Raw genomic sequence first — 25248 nt, forward strand, 5'->3', positions numbered from 1 at the left:
TGTCCTTCGAGGAGTCACTTTTTGTTTATTTTTAAATTCATATTCTGTCTTCATAAGAATATGATTTAAAATCTAGGTAGCCACTGTTTACAGGAAAACCACATGCATCACTAATATAATTTTTTGTAATTGGAATGTTGTAATCTAATAATAATTTTCATAACCTACGTTCTTTAGCATGCAGCACTGCTTCCAAAATCAAGATTCTTTTGTTAAGAAAAAAATCTTGATAAGACTAAAATCTCTTTAATATTTCTAACAAACACGAGGATTCACTGAAGACAATGACATCTACCGGGGAAAACACTTTCTTCATTTTTACTCTGTGGGTGTTTGTGCATGGGAGAGAACGATACTGAATGGGAAATTTGAGGAACTAACTGAATACGTTATATAAATTCTGATTATAGAAAGTTTCAATCTGCTAGTGAGTTCTAACTCTTAAAATTTAGGAGCACTGTTATCCCAATGTGGTCCCTCTCCAAATCCAATTTTCACGTTATGTAAGAAAATGCTATAGTAGGAATTTCACAATCCTTGTTCTTAATGTTCAGAGATAATACTACAATAAATCGAAACTGCAGTAGGTTGTGAATAGAGAGTTTGGGAAGAGTCTAAGAGAGAGAAACAGTATGCTTAATTTGGTAATCTTAGATTTCATTGTTAAAGATAAACTTCAATAATGTTCTTAATGTTCATTATTGAAGTTTATCTTAATCTTCCTTGTTCTTAATGTTCAGAGATAATACTACAATAAATTGAAACTGCAGTATGGTGTGAATAGAGAGTTTGGGAAGAGTCTAAGAGAGAGAAACAGTATGCTTAATTTGGTAATCTTAGATTTCATTGTTAAAGATAAACTTCAACTAACATATTTTGGAAAAATTTGGAGAAAAGAACAAAGCTAATAATAATGGCAGATACCAGTTGGATTTCTTCTCAGGACATGGATTGGTTATTACTAACACCATGATCCAACATAAAAATGTGCACAAATTCACATGGAGAGAAGAGGCAAGGAATAAGAAGTCGCATTGACTATGTTATTGTTGATAGTGATGTTTTCTCCCTGGTGCAGGACACCAGAGTGTACAAAGGATTTGAAATTGGAAGTGATCACTGTTTAGCCTTGAGCAGGATAAAATTGAATTTCATATTGAAAAGAATGAAATGTAAGAAAGTTTTATAAAGTGAATAAAAGTTGAGCAGCTCTCAGATATGAACTGTAGACTAAAATACACAAAGATTATTGAATAAAAAATGAAAAACTTTCAGAAAAAGAACCAAACTTTGGAGATTCAGTGGCAAGCCTTGAAGAAAACCCTGATTGATTCAGCCAGAGAGGCATGTGGTGAGGTTGTCTGCAAGGATAAAAAAATCAGAACTCCATGGTGGACACAGGAAGTTAAAGATGCAGTGAAAGAAAAGAAGAAAGCACATCAAAAGTTCCTGGCAAATAAGTCAGCTTGTGCTCTTAGAGAATATAGTAAGAAAAGCTAAACACTATGTAAAACTAGCTAAACAAAAGTAATGGGAGGACTTTGGCAAGAACATAGAAAATAACTATCAAGAAGGTGGCAAAATATTCTGGAGGTTGTTGAAGAAGCTTAAAATTGGAGAAAATAGTGCTGTAAAAGGAATTAGAGATGATAAGGGTGGCATGAAAATAGGAGAAAAAGATATCCTTGAAGTATAGAGTAATTACTTCGAAAAATTTCTAAATAAAACAAGCAGTGATAGCACAGTTGTAAAAAAACACTCTGAAGTATTTATACCACCATACATGCTATGATGGTATAAATGTCTTACAGTGGCTGCACTGCATAGTTCAGAAGGCCTGGACAGAGGGATGAATTCCTGATGATTGGAGTAGAGGTCTCATAGTACCCATATATAAAAAGAGAAATAAAACTGAATGTGAGAATTACAGAGGTATTTCCCTATTGAGTGTCCCTGATAAGATTTATGCAAGTATACTTGAGAAACGGTTGAGAAGAATTGTGGAAGAAAAGCTTGGTGAAGAATAAGCTGGATTCAAGCCAAATAGAGGCTGTCAGGATCATATCTTCACTTTTCAACAAATAGTTGAGAAATCATGGGAATATAACAAAGATCTGTATTTAAGTTTTGTCGATCTGGAAAAGGCGTATGACATGGTGCCAAGAGAGAGAGAAGGTATTCGATACACTACAGTTATATGGTGTGTCAATCTGAGATTATAACAAGCAATACTTAGTCTTTATTTGAGTTGTAAGTCAGTAGTTAGAATTGAAGGAAGTACAGGAAGATGGTATAATGTAAAATCTGGTGCGAGACAAGGATGTACATCATCCCATCTCTTATTCATTATCTATATGGATCACATTATGAAGGAAATCGGTATTAAACATGATATCAGAATTCATCATCATCATCAAATTCCTGCCATGTACCCTCAAGGGGCATACAGGATATGACAGTACTACATGAAAAAATTACATCATTACCAACTTCCTATCTACAATTTTCCTCCAAATCAGTCTGTTACTTGTCAAGACTCCAACATTATCAGATCTTACATTTCTATCGTCTAAGGCACTTTGTACCGTATCAATCCACCTATATCTTGGTCTTCCTCCGGGTCGTTTTCCTGCCAACCTGGCAGAGAACACTTGTTTTGCTAATCTTTTCTCTCCCATTCTATTTAAGAGACTAGCTCTGAGATTAGCTCTGCTAACGCATTCCTGGATGCTGACAATGTCAAGCTCTTTCCTAATATCCTCATTTTTAATATGATATTGTCATTGATGCCATCTGTTCATGCCTATAATCTTTCTCAGGACTCTCATATCTGTGGTCTCTAGTCTTTGGTCAAGTGTTTTACTTCTGATCCAGCTCTCAGATCCATAAGTTAAAACTGGTTTGAAAACTGTCTTATACACAGCTAATTTAGTGTTCCGACTAATTTCTCACTTATTCCATGTGAATTTATTCAATTGACTTCGTACCATACCAGCTTTGTTGATTCTGGTGTCTATTTCTATATTTAATTTACCATCTTCAGTAAAAATCGTGCCCAAGTAGCTGAAATGTTTTACTTGTTCCACAGGTTCTCCGTTCACAACACAGTTGACATTTTCAATGATTCTGCCTATTTTCATTGTCTTTGTCTTTTTACTGCTGACCTTCATACCATATCTATTACAACAGCTATTCAATTTAGTCAGAGAATCTTGCAGACTTGTAGCGGATTTATTTAGAAGTACAACATCATCCGCATAAAGCAAAGAGCTGACATTAACATCTCCAATTTTGATATCAGGTTTAATACCACTTTCTTTCATAATGTGATCCATATAGATAATGAATAACAGAGGGGATAATGTACATCCTTGTCTCACACCAGATTTAACATTAAACCATCTTCCTGTACTTCCTTCAATTCTAACTGCACTTACAACTCAAATAAAGACTAAGCATTGCTTGATATAATGCCCCATTGACACCATATAACTGCAGTATATTGAATAGCTTTTCTCTTGGCACCTTGTCATATGCCTTTTCCAAATCGACAAATCTTAAATACAGATCTTTGTTATATTCCCATGCTTTCTCGACTATTTGTTGTAAAGTGAAGATCTGATCCTGACAGCCGCTATTTGGCCTGAATTCTTGTTCCTCACCAAGCTTTTCTTCCACAATTCTTCTCAACCATTTCTCAAGTATACTTGCATAGATCTTGCCAGGAACACTTAGTAGGGAAATACCTCTGTAATTCTCACATTCAGTTTTATTTCCGTTTTTATATATGGGTACTATGAGAGCTCTACTCCAATCATCGGGAATTCTTCCCTCTGTCCAGGCCTTCTAAACTATGCAGTGCAGCCACTGTAAGACTTTTATACCACCATACTTCAGCATTTCTGGGCGAATATCATCTACCCCTGCTGCCTTTCCACATTTCAAGCCTTTGATGGCTTCTTCTACTTCAAGTATGGATATGTATTCCTGACTGCATGCCTGGTCAGTGTTTTTTATCACTGTGCTGTCATCACTGCTTGTTTCATTTAGCAGTTTTTCAAAGTAATTACTCCATACTTCAAGGATATCTTTTTCTCCTGTTTTCATGTCACCTTTATCATCTCTAACTCCTTTTACAGCACTCTTTCCTCCATTCCTAAGTTTCTTCAACAACCTCCAGAATATTTTGCCACCTTATTGATATTTATTTTCTATATTTTTGCCAAAGTCCTCCCATGACTTTTGTTTAGCTAGTTTTACACCCTGTTTAGCTTTCTTACATTTGTCTCTGTATTCTGTAAGAGTAAAATCTGACTTATTTGCCAGGAACTTTTGATATGCTTTCTTCTTTTCCTTCACTGCCTCTTTAACTTCCTGTGTCCACCAGGGAGTTCTGATTTTTTTAATCCTTGCACACAACCTCACCACATGCCTCTCTGGCAGAATCAATCAATGTTTTCTTCAGAGTTTGCCAATGAATCTCCAAGGTTTGATTCCTGTTCTCAAACTCTTTCATTTTCTTTTTAATAATCTTTCTGTATTTTAGTCTACAGTTCACATCTGAGAGCTGCTCAACTTTTATTCGCTTTAAAACTTTCTTAGATGTTATTCTTTTCAATATGAAATTCAATTTTATCCTGATCAAGACTAAATAGTGATCACTTCCAATTTCAAATCCTCTGTACACTCTGGTGTCCTGCACCAGGGAGAAAACATCACTATCAACAATAACATAGTCAATGAGATTTTTCTTATTCCTAGCCTCTTCTCTCCATGTGAATTTGTGCACATTTTTATGTTGGAACATGGTGTTAGTAATAACCAGTCCATGTCCTGAGCAGAAATCGAACAGATATTTGCCATTATTATTTGTCATTATTAATGAGAAATAATGAAAAATGAAATAATGACAAAGAACTGTCATTATTAATGACAGTTCTTTGCTTTATGTGGAAGATGTTATACTTCTAAATAAATCTGCTACACGTCTGCAAGATTCCCTGACTAAATTGAATAACTGTCGTAATAGATATGGTATGAAGGTCAGCAATAAAAAGACAAAGACAATGATAATAGGCAGAATCATTGAAAATGTCAGCTGTGTTGTGAATTGAGAACCTGTGGAACAAGTAAAACATTTCAGCTACTTAGGCACAATCTTTAGTGAAGATGGTAAATTAAATGTGGAAATAGACAACAGAATCAACAAAGCTGGTATGGTAGGAAGGCAATTGAATAAATTCATATGGAATAAGAGAAAAATTAGTCAGAACACTAAATTAACTGTATACAAGACAGAGTTCAAACCAGTTTTAACTTATGGATCTGAGAGCTGGGTCACAAGTAAAACACTTCACCAAAGACTAGAGACTGCAGATATGAGAGTCCTGAGAAAGATTAGAGGCATGAACAGATGGCATCAATAGTAGTATCATATTAAAAACGAGGATATTAGGAAAGAACTTGACATTGTCAACATCCTGGAATGCGTTAACAGAGCTAATGTCAGGTGGTATGGGCAAGGAAAGATTAGCAAAACAAGTGTTCTCTGCCAGGTTGGCAGGAAAACGATCCAGAGGAAGACCAAGATATAAGGTGGATTGATAAGGTACAAAGTGTCTTAGATGATTGAAATATAAGATCTGATAATGTTGGAGTCTTGACAAGTAACAAACTGATTTGGAGGAAAATTGTAGACAGGACGTTAGTAATGATGTAAATTTTTCATGTAGTATTATCATATCCTGTACACCCCTTGAGGGTACATGGCAGGAATTTGACGATGATGATGAAATCATCACTATATGGGTAACCTAAACCTTACAGCTCCGAGTGCCCAAATCAACCTCTTGTAATGTACTAAGTTATGATAAGATGGTATATAAAATAAACTTGATGATCCCGGCCTCTCACTGATCAGACGTTTAAATCAAACAGATTGACAAACTTTCTCTCTCACACACACACGCAAGCACACATTTGTGCATGTGTGCACACAGTATATATTTATACATACAAAATTTAATAAAAGATAAAATATGTCTTTAAATAAAGGCTAATCTAAGTTCTTATTTTTAGCAATTTGAAGCATGCATAGCATGGTTATTTAGTTTATTGTGGAATTTATCTTGCAGAACTGATGAAAGAAAGGAAATACCATATGAATGCAAGCAGAGGAAAATAAGTACATTAAATGAAATGAAGAATAATAGATTTTCTAACTGTTCTAATGGAGGGGAGGTTGAAAGATCGCAATAAACAATCTTAAATGATTTGGTTATGTCTTGTGTGCTGTTTAAACAATGTATCATTATTATATAAAAAATTGTACATATTTAAACAATATACAGCTTACACTCTATATAGGAAACAGTATTATAATAAACTCACTATAACAAACTACTGAAAATTCCTTAACAAATCTCCATAAGTGCAATGCTAGATTTTAAAAAAAATCACCATAGCAAATTATCTAAAGAAGCTATTCTGGTGATTCCTATGAGTTTGTTATAGTGTGTGTATTTATATATACAAATTAAATATAAATCCACACATTAGAGGTTGAAAAACCTATAGCACATCGGTGACATGTGGGTAAGAGGTATAATAAGATTCCATTATGCAGAAAGAAATTCTTTTTATAAATAAATAATTGCCACATAAACAATGAAAGTAGTATATATTTTACAGACACTACAAAATAAGTTGACCTGATTGAGTGTATTGACTTCAAAAAATCAGATTAACAATATATTAAGCAATAATATATAAACAAATCAGAATTAGAGCCAAATCAATAACAAACTAAAAACTGATGTCCTGGTTCAATGAGTGTATCTGTTCTCTACCCATAAGCTGAGAGTTTAAATTCTGATGGATATTGATGTTTTTTTTTCCGGTCTTCAGATGTTAGGACAAATTTCATTGCCCAGCATGTGGGATCATCACCGTGCTTTTTGGCGGCCTGAAAAAAAGTTCCATGTTTGCTCTTTAGCATTGTTTCTGAATTATTAAACCCATAGCCAATCAACAATACTAATGTATTGCAGGAGTCTCTTAAAATAAAAGAAAAATTCATACCTTTATGGGTATATACATATATATGTATGCAAACACATATATGAACAAATATCACACAAAACTTACTTGATGGGTCCTCACAACTTCTAGTTTATCCCCAAAATGAGCTTCAAATTTCTTTTGTAAACTGAAAGAGTAAGCATCATTAATATTAAATATCACCTCTGTTATATATATATATATATATATATATATATATATATACACATAAAGATATCACCATCAGTTAAGTATAAAGGTACACAAAAGGATACATTATAAACAACACTTCATGTTATCTCTTCAGGATGAACTTAAAACAATTAACAGTGAATGGATTAACTAATATAAAGCCTTATGAATAATTATAAAGTTAAAATTGGGATTAATTAATAAAAACAAAAGCTGCATGAACCATGGGAGTAAAAATATTTTAGTTTTATTTGTTATTAACTCTTCAGTAGTAGAGCTTTCATCACTCTCAAAGATATATACCCTATACGAAGTGTGGCTACAAAGTAATGAGATCAGTTTCACTGTGTGCATAGAGCACAAGAGCGCATCCTAAGAGACATTCTGAAATTTTTTCAAGCAAATTGAAAAGCAATGTTACATATTAGTTGGTTCCACTGGCTGCACCACATTCTATACTGCTATAAAGATGAAAATGACTGTGGAATTAAGGTTTCTATGATGTGAAATGGCCATAGTTATTTCTTCTTATTTTTCTCTTCAAGGATTAGGCATTTGCCTCTTTCCATCTTGCAGCTGGTCTTCCTCTCTCTCTCTCTCTACCTTTAGTTTATATCTATTCATCTCTTTTGGTAGCTGATATCTTTCCATCCTAAATAGATGTTCTTTCCATTTCTCTCTATATATTCCTTGATCTTTTCATTTATGTCATAAATATCTAGTTCTTTTCTGATGTCATCATTTCTTATATGGGCCAATTTTGACATACTTTAACTACTCTTAAAAATCTCATCTCTGCAGCTTGTATTTTATTTTCATCTTTCCTTTTAACAGCCCATGTTTCTGAACCATATAATATAGTGGGAGTGGCCATTACTTTATAAAATTTTAGTTGAGTTTCTCATCTTGTTTTTTTATTGTATCCCCTTCATCTTTATCTTTTAGATATGTTATTATGCAGCCTAAATAATTAAACTTGTCATTTGTTCCATTATTTTATTTTCTATAACTATTTTTGATATAACATGATCTCAACCTTCGGATGCCATGACTTTTGTTTCTTTTGTTAAATTTTTAAATTGTATTGTTGGCTTATTTGTTTAATTCATAAACTGATTTTTGAAGGTATCTTCATTGTCTTGTAATATAATCTGATCATCTACTTACAGCTTTGTATTGATAACAGTTTCTGGTTAACTGGATACCTTGTTTTATTGTTGTTTTCTATATTTTAATAATCTGACCAATATATATATATATATATATAGTGAATAGAGTTGGAGATAAGCTACATCCCTATCTGACACTCTTATTTATTTTAATCTCTTCTGTTAATTTATTACCTAACTGTATTTTTGCAACTTTATATAAACTTTGTATAGCTTGTACCAAATGTAACGTAATCCTTGTTTTTTCATTATATTTCATAGTTTTTCTGTGTATTTTATCGAAAGCTTTTTCATAATCTATAAAGGCCATATGAGTCTCTAAATTAAATTCTTGTCTTTTTTCAGTAATTTGTTTTAACACATAACCGGCAATTGTCAGCAAAGGTTGGTCGATTGGTAGAGCCTCTGCTACTAATGGCTCAGTTAAGTAAGTTTGAGCGCAGTTAGTAGTTGGAAGAGGTCCAATCATTCGATGCTGTTGGCACACTCTCCATCAATGAGTCTTTGGACTCCCTGGAGGTGTTAAATAATAATAATAATAATAATAAATATTGTCCATACGTGATCTTCCATGTCTAAACCATTTTGTTTTTCTGAGAGTAGATTGTTTGTAAGTCTTTTATTTAGGATTTTACTGTAAATTTTGTAATCTGTATTTAATCAACTTATTCCTCTGTAATTTCTACAATCATCTCTGTCTCCTTTTTTAGTTATTTATTAGGTGGGTCTGATCAGTGTATATATATATATATAATTTTTTTTAAAAAAAGAATTGAATGACTAGAACTGAGATTTAAATAAAAAGGTTTTAATATTAAAACACTACTAGTTTCGGCTTGTAACAGCCTTCATCAGGTGACATTATAAAAGAAAGAAAAAAGAAAAAACACTAAAAACACTGAAGCTTAAATAAACTAAGAACATCATATTGAGTCTCTATACATAATTAACATTAAAATGCTGTGGTTGTATTTAAAGCTGTTCTTTCATTTGTGGTATTGTTGGGAAAGTACGTGCTAGTAGCATCTCGTGAATGCCAGTACATGATTACAGCTGAATGACTATCTGGGAGGTTGTAGCTCAAGTTATTATTTAGATGAACAGGATTGAAGATAATTTCCCTAGATTCTACAATTTTTCTCTCTAGTTCATCATTGCAATGGAAGATGCTAGTAGATTTTTCCAGCAGACTTTGTGACTTTGGCTTTCATCATTAGGATTAGCCGAGAAAAGGATATGACTTGATAATGCACTGGCTCGCTGTCTCTTGTAAGTAATGTCCCTCATGTGTTCTTCCATATGCAATTCGACAGATTTGTCTGTCTGCCCAAAATAAGGAATATCACAATCACATAATATTTTATATACACTAGGATATTAGTTGATGATGACAAGGTTTTGGGTGGCTTATTAAGAAATGGATTTTTGGAAGTGGAGTTAACAAGGTTCTGATATTGTATTTTCTTAGAACTTTTGCTAATTTATGTGAAACTGTACTTATGTAAGGAATAGAAATATTGCCTTTGAATCTATTTGTTTCTTCTGAGTGATGTCTAGGAGGATTAAGAAGGAATTTTTCAATGATTCTCTTGGAATATCCATTAACTTTGAAAGAAGTTTTGAGATGGTTTATTTCTGTAAGAAGTTCATTTGGGTCATCCAGAAGAGAACGGGCTCTATGTCCCAAAGTGGAAATTATTCCAAGCTTATGAAGAGGGAAGTGATGGGACTGACTATGCAGATATCTGTTGGTATGCGTTGGCTTTCTATACATCGATATTTTAAGTTTACCAGAGGGAGTGGTCAGTTTGACATCAAGAAAAGGCAGGGAATTATCTGTTTCAAGCTTGGCAGTAAACTTAATACTTTGATGCTGGCTAGTGAGATGTTCGAGGAAAACCATAAGGGAATCATGTCTATGGCTCCAAATAATGAAGACATCATCTACATAGCATTTCCAAACTTTAGGTGTTAAAATAAAGGAAGAGATAGCCTTGGTTTCAAAATCCTCTTAGTAAATATTTGCAAGTACAGGGGATAAAGGATTACCCATAGCCAGTCTATGATTTTGTTTGTATATAGTATCTTGAAATTTGAAGTAACCGGACTTGATGCAATGTGTAAGCAATTGTATGCTACTAGCACGTACTTTCCCAACAATACCACAAACGAAAGAACAGCTTTAAACACAACCACAAATTTTTAATGTTAATTATGTATAGAGATTCTCTATGATGTTCTTAGTTTATTTAAGCTTCAGTGTTTTAGCGTTTTTTCTTTTTTCTTTCTTTTATAATGTCACCTGATGAAGGCGGTTACAAGCCGAAACTAGTAGTGTTTTAATATTGAAACCATTTTTTTACTTAAATCTCATTTCTAGTCATTCAATTCTTTTAAAAAATATGTATGTTAACCGAGTTAATGATCATTCATTCAATATATATATATATATATATATATATATATATATTGAATAGATAGGTGATTATTAGGCGAAAATCACATCTAACATATTTGAAAGAAAAATATTTAATTACTAGTTTTATACACCCTGCCATGTTCATCTTCTAATGAACCGGATGCTGAAGATATTCAACATTCAGTTCATTCAATGTATAACAGTTATTATTTTAGAAATCTCTCTTAATACTTATTTTTCTATTTGTACTTAATCTGAAGATGTACACAACAGGATGTACAGAAAATTAAACATTTTCTTTCTAATATGTTATACACAGTTCTTGCTTGATAAATAAATAAATATGGATTGTTATTTAGAATATAAAATTAAATTCTGTATGAAGTTAGAGAAGTCAACGAGCGATTCACTCAAAATTTAAAACTTAATAACATGAGCAAAAAGTTTCAGAGTAGTACAAAAAAGACTTGTTAATTTTTTATGATACCACACATGAACAAAATAAATATATTTATTAAGATGGTGAATTTCAAACTAGTATACTCATAGCACAAAATCTCTCACAGAAAATAAAGCATTATAAAAGTAATTTTGGAAATAATTCAGATTGTGATGAAAAAAGAACTAACATCATATTGTGATAACCTCAAGAGATTAATAACAGGAATTTTTGTTTTCTGTTCAAGAAAGCTATAATCAACTTGAACACTAATGATTTAATTGATTTATAGAATTTTATTGGTGTGATTAGTGGTGTGAATTAAACATAGACCGTCATGTGGGGTGCAGCAGGATAAGAAAGTTTTATATTTATGTGTGTGGATATTGTCTAAATTGTAGAGTAAGTGTTACTGTGAGATATTTGAGTGTGGAATGCGGTGTTTGGATAAATTTCTTAGACGATATCATAAATTCACTGTTTTAGTTAGCACACTGATACAACATGACAGTGAAAGGCAAATCATTGTGTAGATCGGCATGGAAGACAAATGAAGTAAATTGTGGATTTCTCAAAATGATATGGTGCTGTGAATGTAGTATATATGCATGGAAGATGTCACAGATATTTACGTAAAGAGGCTGAATAAGAGAAAAGATGAGTGTGGGTATGGAGAAAATGCGATGTTCTGATGGACCATGAGGCCAGCATAAATATGTGTTTGAATAATTTAAACATGAGTAGGGAACATAGTGTCATAATTGGCATGGCAGTTGAAGACTGTGCGAATGTTCAGAGAGTGTGTGGAAGTGATAGTGAGGAAAAAGTTTGATAGACAATAAAGTGGACGATAATGAAGTTGAAAAACAGAGTGCAATTAACAGTATTGTGGTGAGCAGGGTTGACGGCAAACAAATGCACGTGACTGGCAATAAAATAGCAAGAGCGAATGATAGCAAAAAAAAGATACAAGATTTGAAAGTTGAGCTGGTGAAGATGAGACAGATGCAGAGTGAAATGAAGAGAATTGGAGATATGTATGGAAGAGTGAAGAAGATGAAAACAAATGATGTTGGTATGAAAAAGGTCATGAAAGACCAACAAGTGATGTTTTATGGTGATTCGATTATAAGAGGTATGGTATATGAGAAGATACACATGGTTTGTTTTCCAGGAGGTAAAATGAATAGAGTAATTAAGGCATTGGATATGAGGAGTAAGCAAACAAAGGAATTGGTAGTGGTGGTAGGGACAAATAACTTGACTGGGAACAAGGAGAATGTAAGATTTGATATCAAGAGGTTATTGAGAAGAATAAAAGATAATAGTGTGATAGGAAAGATAGTCAGTGTGTTGCCCAGGTATGAGAGTGACGATATTAGGTAGAGGGCAAGAATTATGAATGATATGTTAGTGGAAATGTGTGAAGAGAAAGGAGCTCAGTTTGTTAATGTGTGGAATGAGTTTGAAGGAAGAATTCAACTATATAAAAGTGATGGACTACATTTGCAGTTTTAATGTGAATCATTTGGAGAGACTACTGCTGCTGCTGGGAGGGAGAGTAATGAGTGCAGAGAATTAATCTTAGCAAGTAAGAAGCAATATGAAAGAGCAAGAGAGTAAGGAAGGAGAGATTGAAATGGTGCTTGTAAATGAAGAAGTGGGAAGCATGAGTGTAGAGAATGAGAGAACAAGTGTGCAAACAGGGAAACGGGAACACTCAGAGTTGACAGGGGACACACCATGAGAAAGGATGATACTCCGAGAGGATGTGAATGCACACATAGACAAAAATTGAAGGGGATGTAGGGAAAACAGTTGGATTTAAAGAATGTTCTGGGAAGAGAAAGGAGAAAAAGAAATGGCTTGAGGAAAGTATCAAGAGGTCACATCTAATAAGTGATATCAGTGAACTGTGTTATAGATCCAAGAATTTTATTATTATTATTATTATTATTATTACGGGTATCTCCATGGAGTCAGTAGACTCATCGCGGGAGACCCAAACTAGCAAAACAATATCTGTCATATCTCTTCTTGAATTCATTTACAGACGAAGAGCTCACAACTAAGTCAGGCAATGAATTCCACTCATTCACCACCCTCCAGGCAAAAAACCTTGTTCTGACATCTTTGTTAACCACACTCTTCTTTAATTTCCAGAGATGACCTCTTGTTCTTCCATCACTATCACACAGCTGAAACATTTCCCCTGCATCAATCCTATAAAAACCTTTTAGTAATTTGAATGTTTCTATCATATCCCCTCTTCTTCGTCTATCAACCAATCTCTGCAATCCACAAGCTCTCAATCTATCAATGTAGGGAGCATTTTTTATATCATTCACCAACTTGGTCACTCTTCTCTGAACCCTCTCCACAGCCTCCTCATCTCCAAGGAATCCAGGTGACCAGACCTGAGCACAGTAATCCAAATGTGGAAGTATCAATGCTTTATAAAGGGGAATAATAACCTCTTTATCTCTGGATGTCAGTGTGTTCCTCAACAACCAAGTAATCCTATGTGCAATCTTGGACACCTTAGCAATGTGTCCTCTGAACTTCATCTCCCTATCTACCAATACCCCTAAGTCCCTAGCCTCATCAATCTCTTGGAGTACCTTTCCATCGATGTAGTACACAGCTGGTAATCTTTTAATCCCAAAATGCATGACTTTACACTTTTCCACATTGAACTGACATCCATTTTCTTTTGCCCATTTTACCAGCTTATTTAAATCCTCCTGCAAACTTTCAACATCAGCTTGATTTTTTATTGCACTACACAACTTTGTATCATCAGCAAACAACTGAATATCTCCCTTTAAGCCGTTTCCTATATCATTTATATACAAATTAAACAACATTGGCCCAAGCACAGAGCCCTGAGGCACACCACTGGTCACCTGCCTCATTCTGGACTCGGCTCCTCCACACACTACCTTATGGTATCTCTCCCTGAGCCATTCTCCTACCCATATCACCAATTTAATATCCATTCCCATCTGCTCCAATTTGCATAACAGTGTTCTATGGGGTATCCTGTCAAAAGCCTTAGCAAAATCCAGAAGTACCACTGTGTAGCCAGTTCCTTTGTCCAACTCAGATGTTATTCTATTATGAATAGTTAATAGATTGCTAAGGCAGGATCTACCTTTAACAAAACCATGTTGGCCTCTATAGAGTATCATATCCTGATCCACCCATTCTTGAATTTTGTCTTTAACCAACTTTTCCAATACTTTTACCACTACTCCTGAGATGGTGATTGGTCTGTAATTCAATACCGCAGTTTTAGAGCCACCCTTATGCAAAGGAACCACTTTGCCTAACTTCCACTCCCTAGGGACCATACCAGAGTTCAAACTTGAATTAAATATCCAGGTAAGAGGGGTTGACAATTCATTTGCACATTCACGCAACACCCGAGCTGATATTCCATCTAAGCCTACCGCAGTGTTTGCATTTAAGTTTTGCAATATATTTAATACCTCTGATTCTTTAGCTTCAATTCTCACATTAGGTATTGCTTTAGGTATAGAGATATCCTCACTTGGGTGATAGACTTTTGAAAAGTGATCACTCAGTAACTCGACTATTACATCTGATTTTGTCACCTCAATACCATCAGCACCCACTAAGGTTATCCTTCCGAAGTCATTCTTCCTCTTACTTGCCACATAGCGGAAGAACTCTTTGGGATTACCCTTGATCTCTTTGGCTAAGGTCTTCTTATAATCTGATTTAGCTTTTCTTACTATGCTGGTAACCTTCCTAGCTTGAGCCTTGTACTGCTCATGGGTGTCCTGATCGCCTTTCTCCTTATAAATTCTCCATAACATTTTCTTTTTTTGCAGTTCAAGCTTGATACTACTGCTCATCCATCTAATGCCTGCCTTGTTTGACCTCCTGACCATGGGGACACAATCTGATATTGCTTTCCTCAGATACCCGCTGATTTTATCCCAAGCACTGCTAACATCTTTCCCTTGCAATATGTTCTGCCATGGGATGGCTGCAAGCTCACTCTGAAGCTTGTTATAATTGCCTAACCTGTAGTTCCGTACGTACCCCTTCTTAATAGAAAAATCCACAGATTTTGCAACCTCCCATGTCAATACCACATGATCGCTTTCACCAACTGGAGGTAACGAGGACACCTTACTTATGCATATAACCTCTGAACCAATAACCAGGTCCAACACTCTCACACCACGTGTCCCTTCAGTTACGTGCTGTTTCAAGTAATTATCTCGTAGAAGATGTATGAACTCCATTTCCTTTTTGCTACGTGATATTTCCTCCTTCCAATTGATATCACCATAATTAAAATCCCCCATAATAATCACTAAGCCTTCACTCATTGCACTAAGTTGCTGATGCATGAATTCAATATCTCCCCCCGTACTCCCTGGCCTATAGCAGCATCCAACTGTATATTTGGTTGCATTGGTCACTATTTCGCACCAGACTGCCTCGAATGAATTCTCATTCACATGTCTATCATTATGATATACTACTTTCTTTGGCTGCAACACATCAGCTATCATCAACAGTACTCCTCCTCCTGTTCTATCTTCTCTATCCTCCCTGAAAATACTGTACCCATCACATTCAATTCCAGTGACCACATCTTCTGCTGACAGCCAAGTTTCACTAATGCCTACAACTTTTGGTGAGATTTCACTGACTAATGCCAAAAATTCTTCTCTCTTATTTCGAATGCTTCTAGCATTGGTATACAAAAATTTCAGATTCCCTCTAGATCTTGTACCGGCTTTAGAACTGAAATATAAGTCACTAACTACCGTAGTCCTATGCCGATTTTTATCCCCTCTCTTCTGCAATTTATTCTGCCTATAAGGATCAATAAATACACAATCAGTGCTAAAGTTTCTCTCTCTTACACTCAACCTTTTCAATATTAGTTTCCCTGCCCAATAACTTCAACCTGTTCAGAAAACAATAACTTCTTCAATCGCTTATGTCCTTCCATGTTAAGATGCAGTCCATCTCTAGCATACAACTGCCTTTTTCCTTCAAACACACTCCAAACATCAACAAACTCCAGACCTCTTTTTCTGCACATTCTTGCAATAATATCATTCATTATCATTGCTCATCTACTTAACTCGTAATTGTCAAAACGAGGCAGCACACACACTATTCTCCCATTGACACTTTTCCTCTTCACAATATCTAATAATGTTCTTAAATCTTTTCCTACCCGATTTATACTACCTCTCAGGTCATTCGTACCCACCATAACTATCATCTTGTCTGCTTCATGCCCTCTCTTTATTGCTAAAGCCACTCTTTCTATTGTCCCATCAGCCAAGCACTCCTCATGCATACCACTCTCCATACCCTTAATCATAGAATCACCATATATTTTACCACTCTTAAGTTCATTCAAGTCCACACTCATGGACTCATTCTCTACACTATTCAGCATGACTCTCCCAGCTTCATTACTCAACTCTCTATTACTTACCCCCCCCACTCTCACTACATCTCATTTCTTCTAGGCCACTTGTGGTTTTATTATGTTGACTCCCAATCACTCCCATACTATTTATTACTAAATCATTCACCAAAGACTCACCCATATGTAATCCTGTTCTAGTTACTTCAGCTAAAGTAATCTCTATAGTCCTAATTTCTCTGTTTAACACATTAAACTCAGCTTTAACTTCCAGTATCTCCTTACCGATCAGTTCCATTTCCTCATGAAGAAGATGAAGGTCATTTTTCATTTTCATAAACTCCCGACGAAGTTCTTCCGCTACGGTCCCGATGTCAGCTTCCATTCCTAAATGCTCCAGCCTATCCCGACACTTCTCACATACGTCGACATTTTCGTTCTTCTCATTTTGCCAGACTGACCACAGATCCTTCACATTTTTCGGTGCATACATGTAGCAGTTTCCGCAACGCATCCATTGCGAAAAATCTAACGCTGAGCCAGCCTTTCGTGTAGTAGTAGAAGTCCTGCGCGCCGCTGACGTACGTTTCTTGTTGGACGCCATCTTTACACGTTGATATAGTGAAACTAACGGCAGTGAAAACACAATATATACAACACAGTTCTAAACAATAATACCACTGAAGGACACTTGTTTCTAACCGATGCACAATTGCAGCACAATTTGTGACAAAAAGCCACACTATATTTAACTTTAAAAACACGTTTTCTAGACTAGCTAAACTCGACCGCCACATTTACCAAGGAATGAGCTGTTATGTTTGTATATGAATGCCTGAAGTATCAGAAACAAGGGAAATGTATTGATTAAGTTCATTCACCCAAAAATTGTTGGAATAAGTGAGACATGGTTGGATGAGGATGACATCGTGAAATTTATTCATTAATTTTAGGATAAATGTTTGTTTCCCTCATAACGCTCTTTTCCACCTTTTTGGCTTAAGAATTCCTTTAAACTCTATTTCTCCCCTAAACTTTTTAGAACATCATCTCTGTTCTAATCAATGCCACAGCTGTTCTATATTCTCTCTCACTCACTAATTCAACTTCCTCTTTGGAAGTACAATCGTCGTGCAAGAGCACTACTGCCTGATGTGGCAAGCAACATGGCTGTAAGATGAAAGTCACTTATTGTAAACAAGACTAGTTCTTCAATGGCAGGAAAATGTTGACTATGGATATCAGTAAATCGTAATGCATATAATTTGTTTGCATTTATTGGGTTGGCAAATAAGTTCGTTCCGTTTTTTAGAGTGGAATGAAACACATTTTATTTAATATATATAATACATACTAGTCAGTTATATATTGACCCTCTTTATCAATGACCTCTTGCCATCTGTCCATCAACTTCATTATGCCACATTCATAAAACTCCTGAGGTTTACTGGCGAAAAACTAATCCAGGTGTCTTTTGACAGCCTCCTCATTAGCGAAGGTTTTCCCGTTCAGAGAATTCTGCAACGATCGGAATAAGTGGTAATTGGAAGGTGCCAGATCCGGTGAATATGGAGGATGCGGCAAAACATCCCAGCTAAGACATAACAATTTACTCCGGGTTGTTAACTATGTGTGGGGTCTGGCGTTGTCGTGGTGAAAGACAACTCCTTTCTGATTTGTCAATTCAAGACGTTTTGTGCTAATTGCATGGGCCAGTCACGTTAACTGTGAGCAATAGACAGTTGAATCAATCGTTCTGCCTGACAGCAACACCTCGTAGTGGACAACCCCTTTATAATCCCACCACACAGAGAGCATGATCTTCTTTAGGTGCAATCCCACTTTTAAGGTTGTTTGCGGCAGTTCCCTCTTGTGCCCCCCCATGATCTTTTTACGTACCACGTTATCATATAATCTATTTTTCATCTCCCGTAATCATCTGCTTCAAAAATGGGTCATTTTCTTGGCAATGTCGCAGCAAATAACAGATGGATATGCAAACAGTGATATTGGCCTCAGTCAATTCATGTGGCAGCCAAACATTGAGTTTTGAAACATATCCCAACTTGTGCAAATGGTTTTCAACACTCTCTTGCACTTTTTGTGATGGATTTTTGTCGAGGATATCCTTCACAACTCTCGAATCAACCTCGGTCGGGAGAATGGAACGAGGCACATAAATGACGTCGAAATCTCCAGAATAGAATTTGGCGAACCACTTTTGGCATGTGTGTTCTGTTAAGGCACCATCTCCATATACGCTGCATATTTATTTATGGGCCTCCACAGCTCGTTTGTCTTTTTTTGAAATAAAAAAGCAAAATATGCCGGTAATGTAAGTTATTTCCTTCCATTTCTAAAAATATGTTACACACACGCAACTGAAGTAGGCGAACGAAAATTCACTGAAAGGTTATGTGAAATGTCGCCTTTCAACTGCGCAATAGCGTTGTACAGTAGCGCAACAATAGTGACAGGCAAAGCGGAATAAACTTGTACTAACGCATAAACCGAACAAACTTATTTGCCAACCCAATATCATCATCATCAAATTCCTACAATGTACCCTCAAGGGGTGTACAGGATATGATAATACTACATGAAAAAATTACATCATTACCAACTTCCTATCTACAATTTTCCTCCAAATCAGTCTGTTACTAGTCAAGATTCCAACATTATCAGATCTTATATTTCTATCGTCTAAGGCACTTAGCCGTATCAATCCACCTATATCTTGGTCTTCCTCTGGGTCGTTTTCCTGCAACCTGGCAGAGAACACTTATTTTGCTAATCTTTCCTCTCCAATTCTATTTAAGTGACCATACCACCTGACATTAGCTCTGCTTACGCATTCCTGGATGCTGACAATGTCAAGTTCTTTCCTAATATCCACGTTTTTAATATGATATTGCCATTGATGCTATCTGTTCACGCCTCTAATCTTTCTCAGGACTCTCATATCTGTGGTCTCTAGTCTTTGGTCAAGTGTTTTACTTCTGACCCAGCTCTCGGATCCACAAGTTAAAACTGGTTTGAACACTGTCTTGAATACAGTTAATTTAGTATTCCGACTAATTTCTCTCTTGTTCCATATGAATTTATTCAATTGACTTCCCACCATACCAGCTTTGCTGATTCTGTTGTCTATTTCTATATTGAATTTACCATCTTCAGTAAAAATCGTGCCTAAGTAGCTGAAATGTTTAACTTGTTCCACAGGTTCTCCATTCACAACACAGCTGACATTTTCAATGATTCTGCCTGTTATCATTGTCTTTGTCTTTTTATTGCTGACCTTCATACCATATCTGTTACAACAGTTATTCAATTTAGTCAGAGAATCTTGCAGACTTGTAGCGGATTTATTTAGAAGTATAACATATATTTAGAAGTAACTCCCACCAATCGGTGAGAGTGATCATAGGGTCTTGACTTGGGAGGTGGTTAAAGGTGTAGAATTTTCAATTAAGACAGGGTACATGAGGAATTATTGGGCTGGAAAGTATGACAAGCTTAGGAGTTTGATTGGTTCAGTGCCATGGCATGTACAACTGCAAGGACTAGAAGTCGACAGTGCATGGGAGGTAGTTAAGAAGTGTTTGAATGAAGCAATGGCTGACTCTATACCTAGAGTCCGAATAATAAATCAAGTAGGGGTTAAATGGATGAATAACACCATTAAGCTTGAGCTGCAAAAAAAAGAAACAACTATGGAGGGAATTTAAGGAGAAAGGTGACCGGCAGGCACACGAACGGTATAAAGCGCAGGCCAGAAGGGTAACGAGTGTGGTAAGAAAAGCAAAAAAGGATTACGAAAGAACATTGGCCATGCAGGCTAAAGAGAATCCTAAACAGTTTTTTAGATATGTAGCAAGTAAAAGGAAAAATGTACATGGCAGAATAATTTTAAAGAATGCCGATGGTAGGGAGGTAACTGAATCAAGTTGATATGGTTGAGTTACTGAGTGAGCACTTTGCAAGAATATATCATCCAGGTGGTAACATTGCAGAAACGAATGTACCAGTAGATTATATGGGTATTATGGTGAACGAAGTAGGATTGGATGGTATACTGTGGGATTGGATGGTATACCAGCTCGCGTTGTACGAAAAGCAGCTAAAGAATTGTCAGTACCCTTGACCATTTTGTTTAATTTGAGTCTTGGGTCTGGGTTAGTCCCGAGGGGGTGGAAAGAGGGGAAAATAGTTCCACTGCATAAAGGTGGTTCCAAGACTGCTGTTGTAAATTACCGACCGATTAGCATATCAGGAATCATTGTCAAGGTCTTAGAGAAATTAGTCAAGAAAAGAATACAGGATTGGATAGATGAAAATGGGATATTGTATGGGGGGGACAACATGGTTTTGTGAAGGGTATATCATGCCTCAGTAACTTGCTCACATTTTATAACACAGTGACGGATGAACTGCATAGGGGTAATGGGTTTACAGTAATACTACTGGACCTTGCCAAGGCTTTGGTAGGATACCACATAGAACCCTAATCAGTAAACTGGAGCAGATGGGGATAGATATAGGGTTGGTGAGATGGATAGGAGGGTGGTTGAAGGAGAGATACCAGAGAGTGGTTTATTCAGGAGTGGAGTCTAAAAGACGGCTTGTGACTAGTGGAGTGCCACAGGGCTCTGTTCTTGGACCACTGCTTTTCAATTTGTTCATCAATGATATAGGAAAGGATTTGAGAGGAAGTGTTCACTTGTTTGCTGATGATGCAAAGTTGGGTAGAGCAATTATGAGTGCACAGGATGTCAAAATTTTACAGGATGATTTGGATAGTTTGGAGGACTGGGCTAGGAAAAATTGATGTAAATTTAATGTGGCAAAGTGTAAGGTTATGCACTTTGGGGTGAAAAGAATAACAACAGTATATCGCATTGGTGGAACCGTACTCCAGGAGATTGATGAGGCCAGGGATTTGGGAGTGTTGGTGGATAGGGAATTGAAGTTTAAGGGGCACATTGCAAAAGTGACTAAAATAGCTCACCAAATCACTTGGCTTCTGAAAAATACTTTAACATGCAGAGACAAACAAGTTATTGTTCCTCTGTATCGAGCCTTGATAACACCACATCTGGACTACTGTGCCCAGTTATGGGCACCAGGGTTTCTTCGTGATGGGGAGGAAGTGGAGAGGATCCAGAGACGAGTGACCAAGATGATAGGTCTGTGAAATGAACCTTATGAGAATAGGTTGAAGATTTGTGGGTTGCAGAGATTGGATGATAGGCGAAGGAGGGGTGATATGATTGAGACATTCAAATTACTGAACGGTTTCTATAAGATTGATCCAGAAGATATTTTTGAAAACATGACTGGTGGTGGGAGGACTAGGGGACATCTATGGAAGCTGGGCAAGAGTGTGGTTAGCAAGGGTGTTAGAGCTGGGTTCTTTACTTTTAGAGTGGTGAATGAGTGGAATAAGCTGCCAGAGTCTGTTGTGGGTGCTGTCACAGTGAGTGAGTTCAAGGCAAGGTATGATAGATACTGTGTGAATGTCGAATAGCTGTTCTTGACATGATGTTAAGGCCTCCTACGATGAGTCTGTCGACTCCTTGGAGTTGCCCAGAACAATAATAATAACAATAATAATAATAATAACATCATCTGCATAAAGCAAAGAGCTGATATTAACATCTCCAATTTTGATATCATGTTTAATACCACTTTCCTTCATAATGTGATCCATATAGATCACATTATGAAGGAAATCACATAATGAATAACAGAGGGGATAATGTACATCCTAGTCTCACACCAGATTTATCAGAAAACTATCTTCCTGTACTTCCTTCAATTCTAACTGCTGACTTACAACTCAAATACAGACTAACTATTGCTTGATAAAATGCCCCATTGACACCATATAACTGTAGTGTATTGAATAGCTTCTCTCTTGGCACCTTGTCATATGCCTTTTCCAAATCGACAAAACTTAAATACAGATCTTTGTTATATTCCCATGCTTTCTCGACTATTTGTCGTAAAGTGAAAATCTGATCCTGACAGCCTCTATTTTGCCTGAATCCAGCTTGTTCTTCACCCAGCTTTTCTTCCACAATTCTTCTCAATTGTTTCTCAAGTACACTTGCATAGATCTTGCCAGGAACACTTAGTAGGGAAATACCTCTGTAATTCTCACATTCAGTTTTATTTCCCTTTTTATATATATAGGTACTATGAGAGCTCTACTCCAATCATTGGGAATTCGTCCCTCTGTCCAGGCATTCTGAACTATGCAGTGCAGCCACTGTAAGACTCTTATACCACCATACTTCAGCATTTCTGGTCGAATATCATCTACTCCTGCTGCCTTTCTACATTTTAAGCCTTTGATGGCTTTTTCTACTTCAAGTATGGATATGTATTCCTGACCGCGTGTCTGGTCAGTGTTTTTTACCACTGTGCTGTCATCACTGCTTGTTTCATTTAGCAGTTTTTCAAAGTAATTACTCCATATTTCAAGGATATCTTTTTTCTCCTGTTTTCATGTCACCTTTATCATCTCTAACTCCTTTTGCAGCACTCTTTCCTCCATTCCTAAGCTTCTTCAACAACCTCCAGAATATTTTGCCACCTTCTTGATATTTATTTTCTATATTCTTGCCAAAGTCCTCCCATGACTTTTGTTTAGCTAGTTTTACACAGTGTTTAGCATTCTTGCATTTGCCAACCCAATATTTATACTATTAATATTGACAAAGTGAATGTAGACATTTTTTTTACCTTTCCTAATCATGATCAATTTCCTAATATTTAACTTCAAGGGATGTTCAGGATACTATGATAATACTACATAATAAGTTTATGTTATTAATAACTTCCTATCAACAATTTTCCTTCAAATTAGTTTGTTATTTGTCAAGATCAAATTGGTCATATCTCATAATTTAGTCATAAAGGCACTTCAAACTGCATCAATCCACCTAGATCTTGGCACCAATCCCCTGTTTATCTAATCTTTCCTGTCCATTCTGTTTAAGTGAACAGAATGCTCTTCTCATACATTCCCCAATGCCAACAATGTCAAGTTTCTTCATTAATATCTTCAATATTTGATGCAATTCTCTGAAAATGATGCCATTTATTCACTCCCTAATTTTTCTCAGTCTGTAGACTCTAGTCTTTAATCAACTGTTTCATAACTAAATAACTCTTAAAATCCTTAAAACTGGTTTGTATTGTGTACAGACACTTTAGTGTTTTGATTAATTTCTCTCTTTTTCCATAGAAATTTATTCAACTGACTCCTGAGCACATGTAGCTTTGCATAGTATACTGGCTATTTTCATATTCTAATTTTCTATCTTCACAAAAATTGTGCCTAATACCTGAAATCTTTTACTTGTTCTAAGAGGTTTTTCCCGTTAATTTTTTAAACTGGATTTTATTTTTTAATATTTTGATGGGTTCATTATTTTTATTATTTTAAAAAATTTTTTTTGTACAGTTTTTTGGTAACTCCAATATGTTAATATAAACACAATTAATTTTACAATAAATGAACTTATTTTAATGTGATAATTCAAAACTTAATACTATAATCATTAAACTGAAGTGGAGAGGAATTCTTTCCTAACAGAAAATTAATGAATAAGTTCAACTAATCATGGGGATTAAGCTTATCCTATTTTTTTAAATACTAATCACTGTTACTTCCCAATTGCATTATTTGTTTCCCTCACAATCATCATGAAACAAGCATTTATAAGTTAGCAGTATTAAGATATGCAACTGCTCAAAGGCTTTCCTAAACAACTGAATTCTTACAAAAAAAAAAAAATGGTACTGCTTTTCACACAGTAAGGAAACTAACTACATTTACTAATGCATTATGTTGTATAGACTACTCATTACAGTATAACTGAAACATAAATAAATCATTAATGATTAAATCAGATTTCATATAAAAAGAGCTGCTGACCTGAAGGTAAATGTAAGCCATCCCATATTGCCAGCTTCCCTTCCTTGCCAAAAGTAGACTACACATTGATATCCATCTTCATGTTGTTCCTCCTCTTCTTCTGTTGCTTCTTCACCTTCTGGTAATTCTAAAGGAACCCAATAGCGACAGAGGAACACATAACAGTCTTCACTATAGAAGTGTCCTAAATAAATATGAGCAAACATTAAATTGCTGCATTCATTTAAATTATAAAGGATGCAAGATGAGTATATTGGGTAAAAAGTGTAATGTCAGATAACTAGGCACATTCAAGAAGTCTTACCTACTACCAATAGATATCTGTAGTGTGCATAACTGTTGAAGAGTGTACAATACTATTCTGAGATTTTTTAAATTTGTTTTCTAGTTATATTTCTTGATGCTGCAGCCATATAACTAACAGCAAAACATGTCCATGTTCTATTCAATCTGAATAAAAGTAGTGTATCCCAGTATCTTACTCTTTTATGATTGTCACGATCAGTAGCTTTTCATGGGCCCAGTGCAAGATTTTATTTTTGGTCCCCCTTTTTTTGGACAAAAAATAAAAAAAAACAAATACAACAGATATAGATCAGT

At 35.6% G+C, this 25248-nt stretch overlaps 1 protein-coding gene across 2 annotated transcripts in view; it reads right to left on the reverse strand.

Moving 5' to 3' along the window:
* Positions 1-25248, reverse strand: part of fliI (FLII actin remodeling protein) — a 437463-nt gene that overhangs the window by 89365 nt on the left and 322850 nt on the right. For both annotated transcript variants that reach the window (XM_090398141.1, XM_090398140.1), the window contains exons 25-26: positions 24649-24832; positions 7147-7207 (exon numbers count right to left, since the gene is read on the reverse strand). In XM_090398141.1, the coding sequence (XP_090254267.1) occupies positions 7147-7207; positions 24649-24832 (245 nt within the window). The remainder of the gene's footprint in view (positions 1-7146; positions 7208-24648; positions 24833-25248) is intronic.

Source organism: Typopeltis vanoorti, chromosome 9 (genome assembly GCF_054136105.1).
Source record: "Typopeltis vanoorti isolate ZY-2024b chromosome 9, IOZ_Tvanoo_1.0, whole genome shotgun sequence".
In the NCBI taxonomy this organism is placed as follows: Eukaryota; Metazoa; Arthropoda; class Arachnida; order Uropygi; family Thelyphonidae; genus Typopeltis; species Typopeltis vanoorti.